Below are 22,713 nucleotides of genomic sequence, written 5' to 3'. Positions count from 1 at the left end.
CAAAGGAATCCCTTAAACAAAGGTTCATGGTTAAAGAAATGGCTCGGGTAGCACCCCTCGCGTTCGGAAGGTTTAAGTTAACTTACACCTGTGGGATAAGACTAAGAGTATATAATATGCTAAGAATAATATGTTATGAGGTATTATAATATCACACTGGTCACATGTTAATTTTTGGAGTCAAGCAAGTTGCGAAATAAAGGTCGGCAAAAGTTATCGTAAATTTCTCTAATAGATTTTCTAAACTTTCGGTCAAATGTATCAGATCATTTTTCCCAATATATAAAGAGTTATGGGACCCACAACCTACCAAATCGAAGGTCTATGAGTCTAGTTTCCAACCAAAGAAATCTCACATCACACCAACATTGGAGTGAAAAGTTATGACTGTTTTACCGCGGACTGTCCGGGCTAAAATCGGGTCGCGAACCGGGTCGGGTCAAACAAGTGGTATAAGTCGGAAAATCCAACTTTTAAGACCCCAAAATATTTCATCTTCGTCCCAAAATAGTGAGAAAGCTTAAGAGAGGGTTTCATGGTGTTCTTGAGTGATTAAGTTACGTTTTTAATGATTTCTATCGTTAAAGTTTGCCCCCGTGCCTAGAAGCACAATCTCTACGCTTTGCAATCGTTTTCCCCTTCTATTAGCTGTGTTTGGAGCTATTTTTGGAAGATAGAAAATTGTTGTTCTTGCTGGTTTTTTAGGATTTATACTTGGTTTGCCAAGGTAATCATCTTGGGACTCTTTTATGATCGTTTTTACAAAGTTCTACGGGCGTTTCGTCAAGTTAGGGTCATATGGCAAATCTGCCGATTTAAACTCATTTATGAACTATTTATAGGTGTGTATAAGCTACATATATATAGTGGTTTCGAAGCTTAGGACATAAGGAACAACTTTCGTGAAGGAACTACAGGCATTCAGACGTTCGTTGGAGAGGTATGTTAAGGCTAAGTTTCATCTTTCCTTTTAGCACGGATTTTGGGAAATTCTTAAGACGCCAAATGTGATATTTTACTATTCTGTTGCTAGAAAGACCTTCTGTGAAAGGCAATGGTATCGTAGCTGAAGTATTTTCATGATGCTATTAGGTTGATATTCCACTCGTTCGGTTAAAAAGGGTATTCGACATCTATATATGTCATTTTGTCGGCTTTCTTAAATATATGTCCATATATATGAATTCTTATTCGTCTTTGGGTTGTGTGACTTAAAAATAAAGGCATTTAGTATTTGCGATCAGTACTTCTTCCTTGTTAAAGTATATTTTAAAATCTCTAAAGTGACACATCGATTTCAAAATTCTCAAATATAATTTTTTTGTTTAAACTACTAAAACATTTGATTTTTTTTGAAATACTTTTTTTTTTTTTTTACTAATTATCAAGAAATCAGGTATAAGGACTAAGTGAAGCACCTTAAGCTTTTTCTGAATATATTCAGAGTTAAGTTATCTTTCTAAAAGTCGAGTTAAGTTTTCAAACTTATTAAAAAAGATATGAGGTTCCACGAGACATTTGTATGCGATATGAAGGTAATTATGAGATTATGAGAATAAGAGTACCAATGAGCCAATGTTGGCTAAGTTCTTGTTATGGCCTATTATGTGCATTCAAAGTTCATATCATACATGGCATATTATGCATGGATTTCGAGCTATAATCGGAGGTAAGGGGTCTATTTGCCCGAAAGACTATATATATTGTACAGATGGCCACAGGTTGACAATATGATACCGGTTAGCTACCGGGAGAGACCGCCATTGCTAGCATTTGGTTGGGTATGTCATGCATTTACATCAATATATATGTATTCACGACATACGATTACACGAGCATACCATACATATTTTATTACTATGAGGTCGGATGTCGGCCATGGAGGCTATCAGAGTTTCAGTGTCAGGTGGTATCTTTATTACCTTTTTTACATCAGCTATGTATGATTCTACTTTCTGCCTTACATACCAGTATATTTTTATTCGTACTGATGTCCCGTTGCCTGGGGACACTGCATTTTTGTTTCGTGCGTGCAGGTCCAGGTAGGGACTCTGATTGACCCCTCCGCTAGGATTTCGGGGTTCAGCTGTGAGTTGGTAAGCTCCACCTCTTCCTGGAGCTTTCATAGGATGGTTACTTTTGTTGTACAGTTTGGGTATAGTTGGGGCCTTATCCCGACAGTGCTTATGACACTCTTAGAGGCTATTGTAGACATAATATTCTGGGTTTCTTTTGGCTGCTTTCAGTCTCCAGCCCATAGGCTTGGCATGTATATATAGGTGTGTAGGCATGTATGTCTTTAGTCGCGGCCTCGTCGGCCAGCTAGTATTTTATTATTTTGGCTTGTCTACCTATGTTTATATGGCTTATTGTTATTCATGTCATAACCTTACGGTCCAGGCTTAGTATTTCAAATGTTGTGCTGCCCGATCTGTTGGGCTCCCAGTCTAGTTAGCTAGTATGTTTAGTGGCTAACTCGATCGAATACAGTATCGAGTGCCAGTCGTGCCTCCCCTAGTTTGGGGCGTGACATTAATAAATTATCGTGACTATTGGTACGACTCCCGTGGTATAGTCACGATAAGTAAACCCCAACTTAAGTGCGCATTTCAGCGACTTGACTTCAACTTTGAATAATAATAAAAATAAGCATATTGTAAATCGCGGGTGCGTTTCACGTGACGCAATATGTACAAAAATAAATAAGTGTGCGACATCGCGACTTGTTCAAATAAGTTCCATAAATAATTAAAAGCAGTTAAAAGTTAAAAATGCACAATAGGTTTTAAGCATGTATTAAATCAGATAATTAGGTCAATCATTAATAGTTGAGCGACCGTGCTAAAACCACGGAATTCGGGAGTGCCTTACACCTTCTCCTGGGTTAACAGAATTCCTTACCCGGTCTTCTGTATTTGCAGACCACAAAAATAGAGTCAAATTTCCTCGATTTGGGATTTAAAATATACCAGTGACTTGAGACACCATAAATTATTTCAAGTGGCGACTCTCACCGAAACAAATAATCCCATTTCGAATAATGTCACTTTAATTGGAAAAACTTCCTACCCCTACCCCTCGGAAAAAAGGTGGTTTGACACCCCCAACACATACACACATATTTGTGTCATCAACTGATAGTGTAATTCTGTCATTTCAGTCTGAAGAGATATGGACCACAGCTGATTTTCGTATAAGCTTCTTCTAAATTTTAAGCCTGTAGTATTTACTAAGTTGATGATTAATCTTATTTGAAGCTTGATATCTTTAGAACAAGAAGTTCTTTTGTTAACCCTTACTTGTTTGAAGTTGGGTTTTGAGGGAACAATGTATCATTAAGTAGGGGCTACCTGTTATATGGTGGATATTAGAAAAAGTTGTATATTCAAAAGTAGAGTTTTTGAAATACGATGTCGCGAACTCTATAGATTTCATTTCAAATTTGTCGATTGTTAGGAGCTCTGCTGGTTTCCCGGTACACAGTAAATCTGGTTGCTGCTTTAAAATCGTTTTGCGTCTGTATTTCTGCAAATCTATCTGTATGCTGTAGCTAGCCATTTTAAGTTTCAACACTGATAAATCTTGCTAGTCCCCAACATCGAAAGCGACAGTAGAACAGCAGTTCTTTGTGTCGTCAACATTATCTGCTAACAAACGACCCACCAAACAAATAGGCCCTTTTCTCCATTTTAAACATCTAGGAAAAAGGGATCAGGCCCAGCAAATTCACTTCCGCGGTTCGAGTTTGTTGGGTTGGTCCAGGCGCTAACCTTATCATGTGCTACAGATATCACTGACCAGAAGCACAGAAATAGTTGTATAATTTCAGCAGAAGTGTGAGTCTTGGTCACAGTATTTGGTCACGGAGGCGGATTTAGGATTTGAAAATTGTGGATGTCTCGCTTTATAAATATAAATATAAATATATTTGGTCCCGCTTTTCTGGAGATTAAGCAAGTGGATTCTTGCGTTTGATGGGTTAAAAGTACTATATACCTATACAATTGGCTAGCAAGATGTACTTGGTGATTATGTTAGTAGTTGATGTACAACCAGTTAAAGCAGTTCGATCCAAAATTTTCTCTTCATTGTCCCTCTTATTTTTGTCTCTCGTTATGTTGGGACCACTAAGTCTGTGACAATGTATTACTGTGGATTAAAAAAAAGGTATATGTATCGCAATCTAAATGAGATTCCTTGAACTTCAAATAAATACTAAGTAGTACTTACTAATTATATATTTCTAGTCACAAAGGTCACGATTTGGATCTAACAGTTACTATGATTTTACTAGTCTATGATCTCTTTTTGCAGTTGTGGCTCGCACGCCTTCCCTTGTTTTAAAAATACTTAAAAGAAAATCTATCTGACTTAAGTGAAGAAGTGTGTATTCAAAATCTGAAGGCTGAAGCTAAAAGCTGGTGGGTCTAATTCAAATATTCTCAAACTTCAAAAAGGTTCTCATCATTTTATAATCAGAAACTTTCCTTGCGAAACTCAAAAAGGTCTATATGTCCACGCATAATTTCAAAAAGTAAATACTTTACTGTAAAAGAAGCATCGTAGAACTTTTTTGTATTATCTTTCCAGCCCACAAAATTCCAAAAATACCCTGTCTGTCTCAACCAAACACAACATGATATAACGATCAAGAGTCACAATCGTTAACTAAATTGGAGGATAGGACTTTTCCTCCCCCATCCACCCTGAAGGTAAATCCCATAACCATATTTAATGATATCAGCAACATTTAAAGAATAATAATAAAAATAAATGATAGGTCAGTTACATATAGTATAACACGAAAGTAATTTTAGTTTTGTAATTGAATAGTTTTAAAAGTATAAATAAATTGTTGATAAATAATTTATTGACACATTAGTATTTTAAATTTAAAATTCTAAATTCATATTTGGCGTGGGGGTCACCTTCTGTTTCCTGAAAATTAATTTTACTGTTTCAAATGAAATATGTAACGAATTTCGGGAGAGTAACAAACATTGATATCTCAATGCAAATGGCGGTGTACCTGAATTTTCATTTCTTTAATCTCAACGAAAGCCCCTTCTATTTTCCCTTCTGATCTTCCTACCCAATCAGCCGTTTATACTCGCATATATTTCACACTTTTCCCGTTCGGTTCTCGAGAGATTTTCATTTCCCTTTCTGAAATCTGGCTGTTCGCCGGTCGTTTTTTTTTTTTTTTTTATGTTTGAATGAACAGCGGTTACCGATTTTGCTGCTATTTGCATTTGATTGTCTTTGATTGTTAGTAGTAGTAATTTCTGTGTACTAGAAGTAGTAGTTCGTCGTCAGAATTCAAATTAGAAATAGGTTTGAAAATTGAAAAGGCGTCTTGTTCGGCTTGTGTAATACTCAAAGCTTTGGTGAAGTTTTGAGGCAAATGTTCGCTTAATATGCCAAGCATTAGAGCTCCAGCTACAAGGAAGGCCACTACTCTTACGGTAACGTTTTATATTCAGGACTTCTTTAGCATTAGAGGCTTTGAATGTTTAGCCAACTGTTGATTTGTGTTTTGCTTAATCTGTATCTTTCTGATGGATGTAGGTAGCGGTGAAATGTAGGCCACTGACGGATAGAGAAGGAGGTCGTGATATAGTTAGAGTAAACAATGATAAGGTAGTTTTGTGTATTCACTTATTCTCGAATCATTTTCTACTGTTCTATCTAAAAGTCACTGTCATTTTCTTTGAAACATGATTATTGTAGAAACTTCTATGTTAATATATTTGTTCGTTGTGGATTTGATTGACTTACCTGAGAGTTATTTTTGGTAATTCGTGACAACAATGATGAATGTAGGAGGTGGTTGTATTGGATCCTGACCTGTCAAAGGATTACTTAGATCGCATACAGAACCGTAGCAAAGAACGAAGATATGCTTTTGATTACGCATTTGGACCTAAATCCACAAATTTGGCAAGTGCTTGTTTTTATCTTTGTTATTTCTCTTTTCTAGATTTGGGCTACTTATGAATGATGCCAGTTTACATGCCTTTGCATTTGATGTCGTTAATTAAACTCTGATGCTATAAAATCTCAGAGCGTCTATGAGAGAAGTATTCAGTCTACAATTGCTGGGGTCATTCAAGGCCTGAATGCAACTGTCTTTGCTTATGGTTCAACAGGCAGGTATATACTACATTGGATGAAGAAAATTTGAACCTTTCTGATTAATTTCCTGGGGTCGGGATATAGGCCATAGACATGCTTGTGGTATGAAATTAACTATGTGTTAGCTTCAAGTACCACCAGTCTGATCTTCCTTCAACAATATGGTGAGTGTGGCTAAAGTTGAGATGCAAAATACTACAGCAATGATCATTTTGAATCCTAGGAGTAACTTGATAGGTTAATAGCACTGGGAGATTGGTGCAGAGCAAAGAAATTAAATGAAAAGCAGAGATTGGTTAATAAAGGTTTATATTGTTGTGATGTTGAAGGAAATTATAGATATTGAGTTACTTTCAGCATATCAACGATCTTAAGCGAGTTATTCCTGTGTCTTGTTGGTGCTTGTCCCTTAATATACAATACTCTTTACTGATTTTAAGAAAAGACACACCTTTTTGGCTTTTAGGTGGGCTAAAAAAAGCGTCACTAGTTGGGTTTATTTGAACATAGGGAAGTTATAAGCTCATATTTCTTGGCTTATTTTCTTCTTGTACTTTATCTTTTTATTTTTCCTATTCTAGTTGGAGAGCCTTGGAGTGCTTCCGCAAGATAATCTTAATATTAAACAAGTGTTTGTATTTTCAGCGGAAAAACATATACAATGGCTGGAACTAAAGATGACCCAGGACTTATGGTTCTGAGTCTTAACACGATATTCGATCTTATCAAGAATGACAAAAGTTCTGACGTGTTTCAAGTTACTTGCTCCTACCTTGAAGTCTACAATGAGGTTTGATGTCTTTTTCATGGTATAAGCAGTTCTCGATTGAAGTGGTCTAGGCAATGCTTTTTGACATCTAAATATGTTGAAATCAGGTAATATATGACTTACTTGAGAAGTCATCAGGTCACTTGGAGCTCAGAGAGGACCCAGAGCAAGGAATTGTGGTTGCTGGCCTTAGATGTATCAAGGTTCGTCTATATTTTAATACTTTATCTTTTTCCAGAGACTGCTACATTTTGGATCGTCATACTTAGCATCTGTTGTCAAGGTTTTTTTTTTCCTCAAATAAAAGAACTCCCTCTAATTCAGTAGTTTTATGAAGTCCAATGGGTCTAGTTTCAGAACTTAAAGTGTTACAGCATATTCATGATATTCTTTTCTTGGTGCCTTAGAGATGCTGTCCACCAAGTCCTTTAATACCCTAGTCCATGAAAGAATGTAACAACAATCTGCTTCATACTTCTTAACGCAAGTTTTTCTAGTTTTCCAGTTATTTTAAGTCCGACATGAAAAGATGTACTTCCTCCAGTTGTAATGCTCTCTGCATCTGTTGATTTGGTTATTTTGTCTTATCACATGCTTTTTGGCCTCACCCTTACTTTAGATAATGACTATTTACTTTTGGTGACTTTTGCTCTAGTGATACAAGATCCTTGCCTGTTGTTCTTGACCCTGATACTTGTATTTAGGTTAATTCAGCTGATAAAATCCTTGAGCTCTTAACTTTGGGGAACAGCAGGCGAAAAACAGATAGCACAGAGGTCAATGAAACTTCATCACGGTGAGTAACATTGACTTCCTGTTAATGTTATATCCTACGTTCACTAAAATCCTCTTTAGCTTTCTACAGCAAACTGAAATCTATAATTTTCCTTCTTTTTCGTGATTCCTTGGCAAAGAAGACTTAAACACAGACTTCTTACATCGCTGTAGTTCATAAAAAGTGAAGCTTACCATTGTTTATCAGACATGAAACACCTACAATAATTACAGCTAAAAGAAAGGGTGGTGGTTCTTGATATTCTGCTTTTTGTTGTAAAAATCAAGGGGAATCTACCACTAGCTCAATTTCTTGGTCATCTCACCTTGTTAATGATATGGAAATACTGATATTTCCTGAGCAGCTCTCATGCAGTGTTGGAGATTACTGTGACTAGGAAACAGCGAGACAAATACTCTAATCAGGTTATAAGAGGAAAGCTGGCACTTGTGGATCTTGCTGGAAGGTCTGCCCAATATTTCCTTCTTTTTTCTTCTTTTCCTGCATGAGAAAAAGATTGGTGATAGTTATGTGCAAAACTTTTGACACAGTGAACGAGCTTCTGAAACAAATAGTGGAGGTCAAAAGTTGAGAGATGGCGCTAACATTAATCGATCTCTTCTTGCTTTGGCAAACTGCATAAATGCTCTAGGGAAACAACAGAAGAAGGGTCTAGCTTATGTTCCTTACCGCAATAGGTACTTGAATGGTTGTTATTGTGTTGTGAAATCTTTTACCTAATGTTAACTAATCTAGTTGATTCTTCTTGCAGTAAATTGACACGGATTCTGAAAGATGGTCTGAGTGGTAATTCCCAAACAATAATGATCGCCACCATATCACCAGCTGTCAGTCAGTATCACCATACTGTGAATACCTTAAAGTATGCTGACAGAGCAAAGGAAATTAAGACACACATTCAGGTTAGAGTCCAATATGATGTACTAGTGAAACAAAGGACAGTAGGACGCTAGATTCATACTAGAAGATCATCACATATTTTTTTGTGTGAATGTTCAATGCAGTACATAGTTAAAGTCGAATCCAATTTCTATTATAGAGATCTTCCCATATCAGAAGGAAAAGTATTCTTCATTGTTAACTATGTTTTAAGATGCAGAGATTGGCACTTCGCAATAAAGAAGTAATATTATAGTAAACCTTGGATAGAGAATGGATGGCTGGAAGGTGGTGTAACAAGAAAAGTAAAGTTGAATAGGTGATTAATCTGATGTTTTTCTAACGGAATAAATTCATTAAGATGGCTGGAGTGTATTAAAAAGGCTTTGCATTCCAGTATTGCAGAGGAATGACAGTAATTGCAGTTACTAATGAGAATAGTGTAGGAAGAAGGACGGAGCTTGTAAGAAAAGTTTTTAAAAGAATAAATTAAATTTTAGTCATTAATGGTTTGCCTGGTACTAGCTAGGTTAACTTTATCACCAGATTCGTATAAGAAAATTTTTTTTAAAAAAGGAATTAAAATTTAGTCCTTTATGGTTGCCTGGTACTAGCAAGGTTTAATGTATCACCAGATTCATGTAGCTATCCTTCTGGTGAAGGGACAACTAAGGTTGTGGTAAGGTATAGAAGTTGCGCATGGTTGACTTCCTTTTAAATCTACTTTGTTCTTTTGTGATCTTTGGGTAAGCTCATTGCCATTTGCCTACTGGTATGGCCCAATACTCTCTGTGTGACCTATGGTTAAGCGTTGACATCCAACTGAAAGTCTTCTAGTTGCTTTTGTCCCAGTAACTACTCTAAGGATAATGACTGAATTGTTTTATTCATGAGCCTATTGCTGATCGCCATGCTGAATTGGGCATTATAGAATGCAATTCAGGGTGCATAGTACTTGGTTCAGTCTGGTTTCAACTTGGAATTTTTTTTCGGTAATAACCTGTGAAATTACCATTAACAACAAAACTTTTGTACACTTAAAAGAGCATCCGGTGTTAGAGCCCCCTTCCAAGAAGGTTGTTCTTAACAACTGAACCTCGAAGCTATCTAAAAAACAAGGCTAATTACACTATTGAGTCCCAAACTAGTTACATAAACTATTAATGAAACAGTTGTCCCTAAGTGTAGTCCTGTATCTATGCAGTGATGCTAATCTTTCTCTAATCTCACTTTGAATCTGCTTTATAGTATACTCAGTATTTACAGTGGCATTCCTGAACAATTTCCAGTTTCTGGCTTGCCATGTGTGATAGATCATTGGCCCCCATATAGCAGTCATCACTTCCTTCTTATATTGCCGCCAATATCTTCTTTCGAACCATTGTAAGCTCTGCATGATCCCTTTCTTCTGAATGGGAATTCCAGCCCAGCTAACCATTGCATTTCTTACTTGAGTTATCCACTTACATTCTGCAAACAGATGATATTGAGTTTCAGGGACACCCTCCTCACAAAGACAACTGTATGTGTAGCCTATGCAACCTCTCTTTTGTTAGCTTTCTGTCGTGGTAGGCAAGCCATACAATTACTCTTTGCCTTGGCATCATAACTGAGTTCCAGATTAGATCAGCTTCCTTCACTCTAATTTGATTCCCCAGCATAGCTACATAGCTTTTGTCACAGAATAATCACCTTTAGGGGTTAATGTATACTTCCCTCTATGATACCAGTTTATCATTTGGCCTGTCAATGAATTTAATTTCCTCCAATACCAACTGCTATCTGTTGGTGGTGTATGTTCCCATACACCACCAATGAATTTGTTTGTATAGATCCGCATATTCTGTATACTAATTTATACTTTTGGCTTTGCTCATAGATTTTCTATGCAATGTGATTTGTGTTGCCCTTCCAAATTATGCCATATCCTCTGCAGCTGTTTTCCTGTTTTATTGCCTTGGAAAAATTGATCTGTCATGTTTGAGTTATCTTCACAAGTTAGTACAAATTCCAGTAGGTGTTGCTCATCAGTTCTGATCTGCATTGTTATGCTCTTCAGAAAAATATTGGCACAATCAATACTCATGTTTCAGACTACCAACGGATGATCGATAGCCTTCAAGTAAGCAAGTTGACATTTTTTAACATGTTTACTGGACGTTACAAAATCATGCATGTTTAGAAGAGCTTCTTTTCCTTGTAGAATGAGGTCAGCCATTTGAGGAAGGAATTAGCTGACAAAGAAACACAACTAAGTGCCAAGCCTACTGAAAAAGCCTCAGACGACGAGCTTTCTTGGTTGGACACGTTGAGCCATGAAACCAGTGAAAATGTCCAGGAGAGGATAAATTTACAGAAGGCTTTGTTTGAGATAGAGGAGATGAACATTAGCAACCGTAATGAACTCCAAAATCTTGATGATGCAATTGCGAAACAACAGGTTATGCATCATTCGATGGACGATTTATTTCCCAAACATCTATATGCTTGATATGCTTCTGTCTGGCACTAAACATGTGTTAACCAAACATTTACCTATCTTGCACGCAAAGATTTGTATCTTTGGTAGATCAGTTGCTCCAATTTCTTAATAAGCTTCTACTTCATGTCTAGTACTCCCTACGGTATGACTGCACTACTACTGTTTGGAGGATCATTTCCCTAATGTCAGTTAACTCTGATCTTGAAAGTGGAGCACTTAGTCTTTTGCTTCTATTTCATTCCTTTATTTCTTGTCTGATCCAAGGTGCTTTTGAATTTTGCTCTTCAATCATTAAAGATCGTTAACAATGTCTTGTCTTTCTCCTTCTGTATGACCTTAAATCTCTTGAAGATATCGTATTAAATTGTTCAAGAATTTCTCATTGGATATTTCCTTCTTTTTCAGGCCATTGAAAAGGATGGGGAAGTTGTCCGGGCTCTTAGATCAAGGCGCCAAGTCATTCTTGATAATATTCGTGACAATGATGAGCTCAGTAGCAATTATCTGAAGGTGGCTAAGTACTGCTGATGTAGGTTTTGTCCCGATCTCTGTTTTTCTTCTTAACACATCAGGAGTTCTAAATCGTGCAGGAAATTGAAGCAAATGAGAAGAGAAGGTGTGAACTCCAAGCTATGATTGATGATGCCATTAGCAGCAATGGAAACAAGACTTACTTGAGAGTTCTGAGTCAATACAGGCTACTGGTAAACACATATTATAATTTTTATTCATTTAGTTTAATCCCAACAAAGAAGATATATCAATTATCCAGTTTTCTTTCCACCACAAGATGTACTATGTTCTTTGCATTTTTCCTGTTCATGCTTCCACTCATTGGTTTGCTACCTCTGTACTGGCAAGCCCAATGGGAACAAAACAATTATGCAGAAAATCGCTTATCTTAATTTTGACTGAAAATTGATGTATTATTTGAACCTCACCTTTTTACTGTAATAAATGTAGGGAATTGCTAATACTGAACTTCAGTTTGAAATAGCGATGAGAGATCAAATAATCCACAATCAAAGGGAAGCACAAAAGAATCTGTGGAATTTGCTCCTAAGTTTAGGCCTTGATGAAAAGCAGATAACAGATCTTGCCCTTAAACAAGGAATAACTATTGAAGACTGGGCAATGACTGCCCAAATTCAATTATCTGATAGAAGACAGTCACCAAACACAGGAAATGGAACATATACTACCTTATCTTCTTCTCCCCCAAATTTTCAACTTGGTGCCAGCTTGCCACTTGATCAATACTTCTGTCCTAGGCCAACTTCCCTGGGAAATCAGAGACTACCACATATCCATTGCAGGGACGAAGACCACAGTTCTAATTATTTGTATGACTACTCTCCAACAGAAAATACAGAGCTGAACGGAGATGAAAGTTTGTTTAGAGATGGGATTTCTTCACTTAATGGAGTTCCTGATAGGCATCAACTTGAATTTTGCAGTTCATATCCGCCTACATTAAACCAATTTTCTTCATGCAGTGAAAGTGGCATGTCAATGACACCTTCCCATGTGAACTTCAGGAAGCAGCAGCAGCAGCAGCAACAGGTATTATTTCAAACCAATCATTCTGCATTCTGGATGCTCCTGTATTGAGAACTACAGGCCATTTTTGTTCAGAAATGCAACCGTCTCTGTCTCTGTCTCTTCTCCCTCTGTTTGTGTATTTTAGTTGCTGTGCCTCTCAATGTTCTTTTCTCCTGTTTCTGTTCTGGCTTTTACATTTATTAAACTCATGTATCTTGCTCATAGGATATCCCATCAAGTTCTATGAGGCAGCAAATACACCCAAGCTACCATGCTGAAATCAGTAGCAATGATTACCTTCACCATGGAAGGACGATGGTTCGCAGGGTATCAAGCGGAGGTCGGTTTCACAGTAGCTCCTTAGCCCAGAACTTTGCCTCGCTCAACTCTAATCATGTATTCCCAAAACTTGGGCAATTTAACCTGCAAGATGTGCAGGTGCTTCCTTCATATGATACAACCAAGCAAGTTTCATTTAGTTCCAATAGCCTCGAAGCTCAGCCACCAAGATTTGTTTAAACCTTCTATTCTTTCATTTGATTCCTTTTTCAGTTTGTCCCTCCAGTTGTACATATTATAGATAGTGTTAAAGATTTTATAGCCATTTAGTGGTTCCAGTAGTTGGCATAGATATTCAATTCATTCGACTCTTGTAAGGAAGTAAACAATGTAGTTCCTGATCCAGAAAAAGAGAAAAAGAAAAGAAGAAAAGTAAAGAATGTAGTTCTGGTGGCTGCTGTGCGTGCATACTGCAGTAGTGTAAAATATTTGGAAGTTGCTAGCAGTTGAGTGAAACAGTTCAATGTCGCTGAGTCCCAATTTTCTGCAAGGCTCTTGGAGAACCGTTGCTGGTTTTGAGTTCTGCTATTGGTTTTATAGCATAAAAAGCTGATATGGAAGTGTTGGTTCCTCTGCATCTTTGGTTGTTGATACTTGAAAGGTTCTGCTTAGCAGATGATAGCCTGAAGAAAAGCTTTTATTCACCAAAGTTTAAGGTGTCGTCTAATAGTTAAATCACTTGTTTTTTATTTGTAAGTCCGTCATTAAAAATCTACTCCGTTTGTTAGCTTAGTTGTAGTACTTCCATGATGATGCGGGTTCCAATTCCCCCTTTAACTCTAATCCTACTATTGTCACAACAAAGAAAAAAATATGCGTTTTCCACTCTATAGAAACACAAGTATTTCCTTTTTCTTTTTAGACGAAGATGACGTGCACGCGGGTCCTGGTCACCTAGTGGGATCCCTGGAAATGTGCTTAGTCCAAGGTTCAAATAAGTCTAATAATATGCGCCGGGGCGTGAGAGAGAAGGGGGTGGGGGTGTCACAGTACCAAAACTCAAAAGCAAGGTGTTTTAAATAGAATCAGATAGTACCTGGCAATTTGCTAATATTGGAGATTGAAGTTGTCTCATTCAAAGTAATCGACATAATATTGAAACGTTCAATTACTACTCTCGCATTGTTGATAATTGCACGTTGCTGTTAAGTGGTAACTTAGCTGTTTGAAGTTTGCTGATAAAATACACCTATAGAATAGAGAAAAGAAATCAAATGACGAATAAAGTTGCTAAAAATAAAAGCCGGATAAATACTCTTGTTAAATTAGTTTATTTTGATTCCTCACCTTACAAAAATAGAATTCCTCAAGAAAGGTCCAATATTTCCTTTATGGATTCAATGGAAAAAGAAGTGAAGAGAGCAATGCCTAACCAGACAGCTAGAGTTATGCCACTCGGGATTTATCCAAGATTGAGGTTGTCCCACTGCAACATTAAAAATTAAACATTAAACTCCACGGCGGCAAATATATCAGTTTAACAGTCGCTAAAACTTCCCCTTTCTTAAACCTTTCAAAAACCCTCCTCCACCACTCACGATGGCTTCAACTGTCGACCCTCCAAAATCATTCAAACCCTACGAGCTCAAATACACGCTCTCCGGCCACAAACGCGCCATCTCCAGCGTCAAATTCTCCGACGACGGCAGACTCTTAGCCACCTCCTCCGCCGACAAAACCGCCCGGACATGGTCCCTCTCCGACGGCTCTCTCCTCCACGAATTCGAAGGTCACGAACAGGGCATCTCCGACGTGGCATTCTCCTCCGACAACCGTTACCTAGCAACTGCCTCCGACGACAAAACTGTCCGATTATGGGACGTTACTACCGGTTCCCATGTCAAAACCCTAACAGGTCACACAAACTATGTGTTCTGTGTTAACTATAACCCTCAATCGAACTTGTTGGTTTCTGGTTCTTTTGATGAGACTGTTAGGTTATGGGATGTGAAGACTGGGAAGTGTCTTAAGGTTCTGCCGGCGCATTCAGATCCTGTGACAGCTGTAAATTTTAATCGGGATGGGTCGTTGATTGTGTCAAGTAGCTATGATGGGTTGTGTAGAATCTGGGATGCTTCAACTGGGCATTGTATGAAGACCATTATTGATGATGAAAATCCACCTGTTAGTTTTGTCAAGTTCTCCCCCAATGGCAAATTTATACTCGTTGGCACTTTGGATAATACTCTGGTAATTCTTAATGCTGTTCCCAGAATTTCCTTTTTGTTCTTCTTTTTTGCTATTCAGTTGAATTAGATGTAAAGGTTGAGTCTTGGTAGCTTTTGATTGAAAAAAACCATAGTTTTTTGGTGAAGTTATTGCAATCAGCTGTTTTCTTTTGTTATTTTCTATGGAGTTGAAAATGGATTTACGTCTGAAAGACTGTAAAGTTCGTTCTGTAGGAATCCTTATATACATGATTATGTTCAAGTTACTCGAGTTAATCGCCAAAGTTGGCTTCTTTTGAGCTGATTAGGGTACAAGAACTCTGTAGTTTTATGCTGTGGTGAAATTAGGTTTTGCTGATAAAATGCTTAAGATGCATATGGTGATCAAGTGCTTCAGTCAGAACATATAGTTTTTTGTGTGCTTTTCCGTGGCATAGGAAACTGCTGTTAGGGGCAACTAAGAGTTGCTGAAGAGTTTTGTTGCTTGCATTTAGTGAAGTAAGTAAGGAGCTCTAGTTATAGTAAAAAAAATGTATAGTACACAACCAGGACCTAACTAGTTGGTTAGAAGTTTGTTATTGATTATTGTGTCATGTGATAATCATGAAATGTTTTCTTGTTACTTACGTCTACTGAAATTTGTATTAGTAAATGTAATCGAGATGGAACATACCTTTGGTGTATACTAACTTTGCACTCATATTTTATTTTATCAAAAAATCCAAGATTGGTGTAGTTAGTCATCGACTTAACCATTTATATTGTTTGGAGTTGATGGGAGGAAAATCTACTTGAAATCCTGTTACAATGGATCAGAAAGGCTCGCAATTCTTGCCTTTCTGGTTGGTCACGATAATTTTCTTTTGCTAAAAAGCATCCACTTGTCCCTTTGGCCTAGTTCGGTGGCTTTTGCATTATGCAGGTCTGACATTCTGTATTATGCATTACGTATCTACTCATGTTTATTTAGCAGGTATAAGTTGATCCAAACACAGACAAAAAACATGTCCAAGATTTCTAAGATATTTATTTTATCTTTTTTCTTAGTTAAGGGATAGAGATAACCCATCTAGTTCTTCTCTCAAGAGAAGTCAAAGTGAAACTGGTAAGAGGAACTAGGACTTCTGAAGTATGCCATGCACAGGGGTGTCGAGTCCAATCCAAAAAAATATAATCTGCCCAACCCACCCTCCAAATGTTAACAGGTTGGGCGAGTTCTAAAATATTTACTGGTCAGAATTGGCTATGCCCAAATTAATCCATGCCAAAAAGCAGTTCGGATTGGGCTAGTATAAGTCGCCCAAATCAATCTGTGAAGGCTGCCCAAATAGGTCTCTTTTGCTTCAGTCTTCACTTTTTTATTGGATCTCCAGCAGATCTACTCGCCATGTCTCTCTGGCGAATTCCTCACATTTTCTATAAAGGGTGAAATTGAGGTGTTAGTTACCTCTTTCTGTCACATGCATTCTCATGTGTAGATGAGAGAAGTCCACTGATCTGTGCAGTCTTTTACTACTTCAGAAGTCTCTTTCGTCACTCTTAGCTTAGACATTGTACAGGAGCTAATTTAGTGTCTTATTAGACACTGTACACTTTTGTCATCTTTTGTATATCTGCATCTTCTGGATGCCTCATTAATACAATTTCTTACTTCATAAAAAAAGTTTCTTTCGTCACTCTAAACTCACAGATCTTTTTGGAAGCATAGACTTTCCAATATCGAGATTCTATCTTCTCACCAAGAAATATGATAAGCTAAAGTTGGAAATTTCTGGTAACCCGTTGGTGAACCCAATGTTATTCCTAGTGGGTTGTGCTTTTTCATGCGGTTTTTATCAAACTTTTGGTCCATAATTATCCTTGGTATTTGAGTAATACGGTTCATTTGGAAGTATGGTAAACTTGGTTGGACTTTCTTCATGTTTATGCTTCAATGCAAATTTTAGGGACTATTTTGAAGTTTCTTAATACTCCTTTGATCTGTTGGAATTAGTTTAAAATTCTCTTGATTTATCGAGAAAGTTTACGAAGTTTGGCTCCTTTCCCTGTAATGGATGCTGTTTTACAGCACAAGTGCTTTTGGCTTAGCCATGATTTAGAAGTTGAAAAAGTTAATGGTGTTGTACCAAAAGCAAAATTGCTATTTTCATCCCTGTTTTTCCTCGGATGGACTTAGTCAGTATGAAAAGGAGGCAATAGAGAGAAGCAAAAAGGAGGTTGAGTCAAGTTAGAGGGATTGGCTATGACCTATTGTTTAACCTTCATGACTCAACCCATCTTGACGCAAAGAGACTTTGGGCGGGTTGGATTATGATCCAGCTAATCAATTTATCCCATTTGACCTTTGGAAGTTGGCCCACTTGACACTCGTATCCACGCATATCCCATTGCATGAAATGGTGTATAGGTCCTTTGGCTTTTGTCATGCTTAAAGGCACAGTTACTCATCATTAGCTTTGATATTGTAATCAAGCTATGTGCAACCATGTTAGAAGTCTTAAGGTAACTCCATTATGACATCTCAAAAGTGGCATGAAGAGATACTTGACTGGATTTATCGATGAACTTCTTTCTCTGTATGATTGTGGAAGTGCTACTCAGACCTTGGTCTCCCCATACCCCTGCCTATCTCACCCCAACTTAATAAATTAAAACGAAGCTGAAATGTCTATAACCTCATGTACGGGTTGGCTATACAAGCTTTGTTGTCTACCTATCGAAAACCAAAAACCAGCTTCCAGTTGTTCCATTTTACTGTCCAGTCCTTGTGGTGATTTATTCCCCTGAAAGGGATCTTGGTTGTGAACTCTTCATCAGCTGTTCCATTCTAGGGCTTCATCCTCATGCTTATCGCTCTTCCACAACAAATTCTCTAACCTAGTGCCCAAGACATATCAATGTGGAGAAATTTTACTTTTGTGGCAAGTCATAAATTATGAAAAAAGATGAACTTGAGATACTTTGATAACTTTGTTCTTCGTTCATATATTTCTCCGCCCATAATCTTTTAGGCAAAAGTCGATTATTAGAAGGAAAAGCTGATGATTGAAAAAGAACCTGAAAATTCCATTGCATCTTTCTGGAGATGAGGTGGAAATTTCCTTTTCTTTTGATGAATAAAGCAAAATGTCAATAATATCAGACAAGGTAAGATGGTATCAGAAGTATGTATCCCAGCTATCCATACAAGGGGGAACCTCCACTTTACTCCAAAATGAGAAAATGAAGATAAGAGCAATCCTTAATACTCCTAAACTCGTTCTTGTCTGCATTTCTTTTGCCCCAAATAAGCCTAAGAAAACATAGTGGTGTCCTCAAAGTTGCCTTCCTTTCCCTGTCGATCTCCTGAACTGTCTATCTTGAGACAAAGCTGCTTCCCCTGTTGTTTATAACAGCCAAAAGATCTTTAACTAAGAGAAAACCACGGTTGAGCTTTTGCGCACCTTGGTGCTTTGATCATCTATGAAATGCATGGTTTGGAGTTATTTATTCAAGCTTTGTCTGATTCTGATTTCTCTATGAACTGTGATATGAGAGTCCATCTCATCTTTTTATCTTACCACAAGACATGCTCTTTTGGTTTATTTGAGAAATCACAAGTTATGGTCTTTTCTGTTGGTTGCTTGCAACTTTTGAGAGATGGCTAGTCTCTGATCTGTGAAATTTATTCTTGCCTGTTTCCTCAAGGCGTCTGTTCAGTAAAGCAAACTTCTACCGTGAATTTGTTGTGACAAAGTTGACATGGTGCTTCAAGAATGTTCCATCATTCCTTTCTTCTCAAAGTACAGCTTCCTCTACTAATGAACCATTACATCTTGGCAGATGTGTTCCATATGGTATTCAAATACTATTTTCAAAATGAAGATTTTGGTATTGCTTAGTTTCAAAATGAAGTATATGCACTGTTTTACAAGTTCCATCGGATAGAGAATAAGTCGATATACCTCTGTATCTATTGTAATGCCTCTGCAAAATTTTCATCGTTCAGATACTTCTACTTAACTACTTTTCCAAAAAATAAATAAAAAGGAAACTGCTAATTAACGTGCACCCTGACCTTTATATACTTTTTCTTTCCCTTGTTTTGCAGAGGCTTTGGAACTTCTCGACAGGAAAAGTTTTGAAAACTTACACGGGCCATGTCAACTCAAAGTTCTGCGTTTCATCAACATTTTCCATAACAGATGGGAAATATATTGTTAGTGGTTCCGAGGATAATTGTGTATATCTGTGGGAGCTTCAGTCAAGGAAGATAGTTCAAAAATTGGAAGGTCATACTGATACCGTAATTTCTGTAGCATGCCACCCCACACAGAACATGATTGCTTCTGGTTCTCTTGGGAATGACAAGACAGTGAAGATCTGGACTCAGGCTCAGGCGGAAAACAGTGAAGATATGACTTAAGCATTTGTGCATAAATCAGGTGATGTAGCAGAATAACTGCATGTTACTTGCCTTGCATGTGAGAATCGGTTATTATCAGTCTCTACATGAGGTAAAACCTCTGTATCTTTTAGTCCTGGTAGTTGTCATGTAGAAGTTCTTTCAGCTTTTGTCTAAGTTATTGTATTCCAGGAATTTGCTTAACTAGATGAATATGTCTATCAGATTTATGGAAATTGTATCAGAGTTGGAACTTTTGCTTCGTCGATCACCCTTCCCCTTCCCCTTCTCCCTTCCCCCACCCCACACAAAAGAAAAAGAAAAAAAAGAGAATTTTTTTCCCGTTGTTGCTGTGTGCTGAACTATGTTATAATACTAGTTTTTTACATTTGTCAGTTTGCACCTCCACACGAATGAGCTTTTCGTAGATCAGAAGAAATGCAGTAGCATAAGGATGGCTGAGTTTGCTTTATTGCTCGGACTGCTACTTTAGGATTAAGGTTGATGCTGTCTGTCTCTGGGATTCTGATTTTTAAGATGATGTGGAAAATATTTCTGGTTGTTAGAACTTAAATAATCTTATTAATATCTGTATAAGTTTAACAAGTTTTGGTCTAGGCTTCTTTTTTTAGTCAACATTATGAAGTTGTGCCTTTTTTTTTAATTGTTGCGAATGGGGTCTATATGTATTTGTTAATTGTTATAAACCTGTTAGGAGATCCTACGTATAATGTGATCATGTTTGTAAGAAGGGTGAATTTTCAAATTAATATACCCAGAATAAGGAGGCTAAGTGGGCCGGCCCCGGAGGCTAAGTGGGCTAAACGGGCTGGGATCGTTAGGCCCGCTAGAGGTGGGCTCATGCCGGTCTCGTGGGTCGGTTCTTAGCTAGGAACCGTTAGGACCTGGCCCGTCAAGAGACCGGGACCGGACCGGTCCCTTGACGGGCCAAACGGGCCCAATGGATATTTTAAAAAAAAAGAAGAGCCAGTTTGGCTTTTAAAAAAAAGAGTTGTTGGGTTTAAAAAATAGCCGTTGGCTATTTAAAAAATAGCCATTTAACTCCTCCAACTTAGTTTTAACCCCAAACTTTTTATTATTACACTTTTTTCCTATTTTCTACTATAAATACCATTTCATTCTTTCATTTTCTTACAAAATCAATATCAATCTATCAAAATCTCTCTAATTTTCTTCTATACTTGCTACAATTGTGTACTTTATTAAAAAAAAAATAGTGAGGTTGCTACTATTACTTATTTTATTTCAAAAAATATTCAAAAAATATTGAGATTGTTACAATTTGTGAAAGAATTGTGAAATTGGTGAATTGAAGTCTTCAAGTTTTCAACGATAATCAATTTTCAACAAGTTGTTCGTCAATTCGGTAAACTCGTTCCAACTCTTAAGTTTTAATATTATAGTTTTGTTTGTTTTAGTTATTTGCTATTATTTGATTAATTAAGATATCTTTCTTAAGAAATATTTTTGGTAAAATAAGAATAAGGGAAAATCCAAGACTAGCGAATCTAGTGGTACTGTCGTTCCTCCTCCCTTGCCCCTGGCTCCCCGAACCAAACCCCATACCCGTTCTACACCTGCTATTCTTGATACCGATAATAGTTTATTACAATTTAGCGACACTGAATTTTGCCATAATATTGCACCCGGTGAACATTTAGACCATGAATTAATGAATGCTCTCTATTCTAATAATTATAATACTATTGATGAAAATGATGATGAGGAAATTGATCTTGATGAAACTCAACCGGACGATGATACACCCACTAGTCCTGCTCCTGATGTTGACCCAACTAGTGATAACGCTGCTAATCCAAATGCTGACCCATCTGATACTCCTGTTACTGCCCCTACTTTTTCTAGAGAACCTACCAAATGGCAGGAAACATCTCCTGTTTGGCTATTTTTTACTCAACTAGTTCCAAAAAATAAGGCTAAGTGTAAAACTTGTTATATGGAGTTAGCTTTTAAATATATTGGATCGCGTTCGGGGACAAAATCTTTGGCTAGACACATAAAAAAATACCCTAAAGATAACGTCAGATATCAACGTCTGAAAACTCTGGCCGAAAGGAAATGTGTACCTAGTCCTAGTCAGGCTGACCCTAGTATCGGTTCAAATCAATTTTAATCGGGAATTAACACTGTTACCAATGGTATTTTATGTTATGATCCAAAAAAAGATGGGGAAGAATTGACAAAAATGGTAACTGTTATGTGCTTAACCTATAGTTTTCCTTCTAACCCTGCGTTTGTGCATTATATTAGAATTTTTTTTAATCATACTTATAAAGGTTTTTCTCGCACAACTGTAAAGAACGATATTTATAAATATAAGCATGAATATGAACAATATTTGTGTTATTTCATATTGCTACAAAAGAATTTTCTGGCAATATTATCCTACTATTTCTAACTGTTTAGTTTATATTGCAGAACTTGCAAATTTGTTTGCTCATTTTTCACAGGGCGAGGAAATTTATCAACTTGCTATTGATTCTATGAGAAAATAGTTTAAAAAATATTTTTTCTCTATTCCCCCTGTTTATGGTGTTGCTGCTTTGTTAGATCCTTATATGAAATTAGGAGGTCCTCAATTTTGGTATAAAACTGTTTATAATGGTTTAACACTTGAGGATGATGAGTTGCCTAAACTTCCGGAAACAATAACCCCAATTAGAACAAATGCTTAAACTATTTATAATGCTTATCAAGTTGCATTAAATCATGCTAGACCAAATGTTCCAACTTCTTCTTCTTTTGATACTCAATCTTCTAAAAGAACTGCGGGAGTAAGAGGACTTAGTGTTTGGGCGGAATTTAGGGGTTCTTTTGGTTCTAGTAGTAGTAATTTTTCATAACTAAATGAGCTTGAAGTTTATTTGTCGCAACAACTTGAGGAAGTGAATCTCGACGACACCTTTAATATTTTGCAATGGTGGAAGGATAAAGAAAAATACTTTCCGATTCTTTCAAAGATGGCCCGAGACATTTTAACTATTCAAACTTCAACTGTGGCATCGGAGAGCGCTTTCAGTCAAGCAAGACTTCAAATCGGTGATTATATAGCGTCTATGAGGGAGAACTTGAAAAAATCAGTACTTTTCAGAGATTGGATCCGTTCGGGAAAGAAGAAATTTTGGACTTGCTGAATCACAACAAGAGGTAGACGAAGCTTACGAAGAAATGCTAGCT

The 22,713-nt window shown here is 37.1% G+C and overlaps 2 protein-coding genes across 5 annotated transcripts; both read left to right on the top strand.

Annotated features, from left to right (window-relative positions):
- The first annotated feature begins 4,995 nt into the window (after positions 1–4,995).
- Positions 4,996–13,400, top strand: LOC107829976 (kinesin-like protein KIN-8B). 2 transcript variants are annotated; one of them, XM_016657443.2, is made up of 16 exons: positions 4,996–5,465; positions 5,569–5,640; positions 5,824–5,940; positions 6,065–6,153; positions 6,781–6,925; positions 7,012–7,107; positions 7,609–7,700; positions 8,044–8,145; positions 8,231–8,377; positions 8,452–8,602; positions 10,639–10,701; positions 10,783–11,019; positions 11,467–11,571; positions 11,652–11,765; positions 12,025–12,624; positions 12,829–13,400. In XM_016657443.2, exons 1-16 carry the CDS (start codon positions 5,418–5,420, stop codon positions 13,120–13,122), a joined length of 2,472 nt encoding a protein of 823 aa, XP_016512929.1. In that variant the 5' UTR covers positions 4,996–5,417; the 3' UTR covers positions 13,123–13,400. The 2 variants fall into 2 exon arrangements, with proteins under 2 accessions (XP_016512929.1, XP_016512930.1); XM_016657444.2 differs by lacking the exons at positions 5,824–5,940; positions 6,065–6,153 and having other exon boundaries at positions 5,138–5,465.
- An 856-nt stretch (positions 13,401–14,256) lies between these two features.
- On the top strand, positions 14,257–20,100 carry LOC107829975 (COMPASS-like H3K4 histone methylase component WDR5A). Of its 3 annotated transcripts, none has more exons than XR_001658057.2 (3): positions 14,257–15,132; positions 19,201–19,606; positions 19,891–20,100. XR_001658057.2 is itself a non-coding variant. In XM_016657442.2 (3 exons), exons 1-2 carry the CDS (start codon positions 14,482–14,484, stop codon positions 19,513–19,515), a joined length of 966 nt encoding a protein of 321 aa, XP_016512928.1. In that variant the 5' UTR covers positions 14,257–14,481; the 3' UTR covers positions 19,516–19,534; positions 19,891–20,100. The 3 variants fall into 3 exon arrangements, 2 of the variants coding, with proteins under 2 accessions (XP_016512928.1, XP_016512927.1); XM_016657442.2 differs by having other exon boundaries at positions 19,201–19,534; XM_016657441.2 differs by lacking the exon at positions 19,891–20,100 and having other exon boundaries at positions 19,201–19,733.
- The last annotated feature ends 2,613 nt before the right edge of the window (positions 20,101–22,713 follow it).

The sequence above is a fragment of the Nicotiana tabacum genome, chromosome 17 (assembly GCF_000715075.1).
Source record: "Nicotiana tabacum cultivar K326 chromosome 17, ASM71507v2, whole genome shotgun sequence".
Lineage (NCBI taxonomy): Eukaryota > Viridiplantae > Streptophyta > Magnoliopsida > Solanales > Solanaceae > Nicotiana > Nicotiana tabacum.
The sequence above is the reverse complement of the archived record's forward strand: the minus strand, read 5'-3'. Positions and strand labels throughout refer to the sequence as shown.

Coding starts and splice junctions, on each gene's coding strand:
- LOC107829976 (XM_016657443.2), top strand. CDS start 5,418: ATGCCAAGCATTAGAGCTCCAGCTACAAGGAAGGCCACTACTCTTACG. Junction 7,701..8,043: donor GTCAATGAAACTTCATCACG/GTGAGTAACATT, acceptor TTTCCTGAGCAG/CTCTCATGCAGTGTTGGAGA. Junction 8,146..8,230: donor CTTGTGGATCTTGCTGGAAG/GTCTGCCCAATA, acceptor CTTTTGACACAG/TGAACGAGCTTCTGAAACAA.
- LOC107829975 (XM_016657442.2), top strand. CDS start 14,482: ATGGCTTCAACTGTCGACCCTCCAAAATCATTCAAACCCTACGAGCTC. Junction 15,133..19,200: donor GCACTTTGGATAATACTCTG/GTAATTCTTAAT, acceptor CTTGTTTTGCAG/AGGCTTTGGAACTTCTCGAC.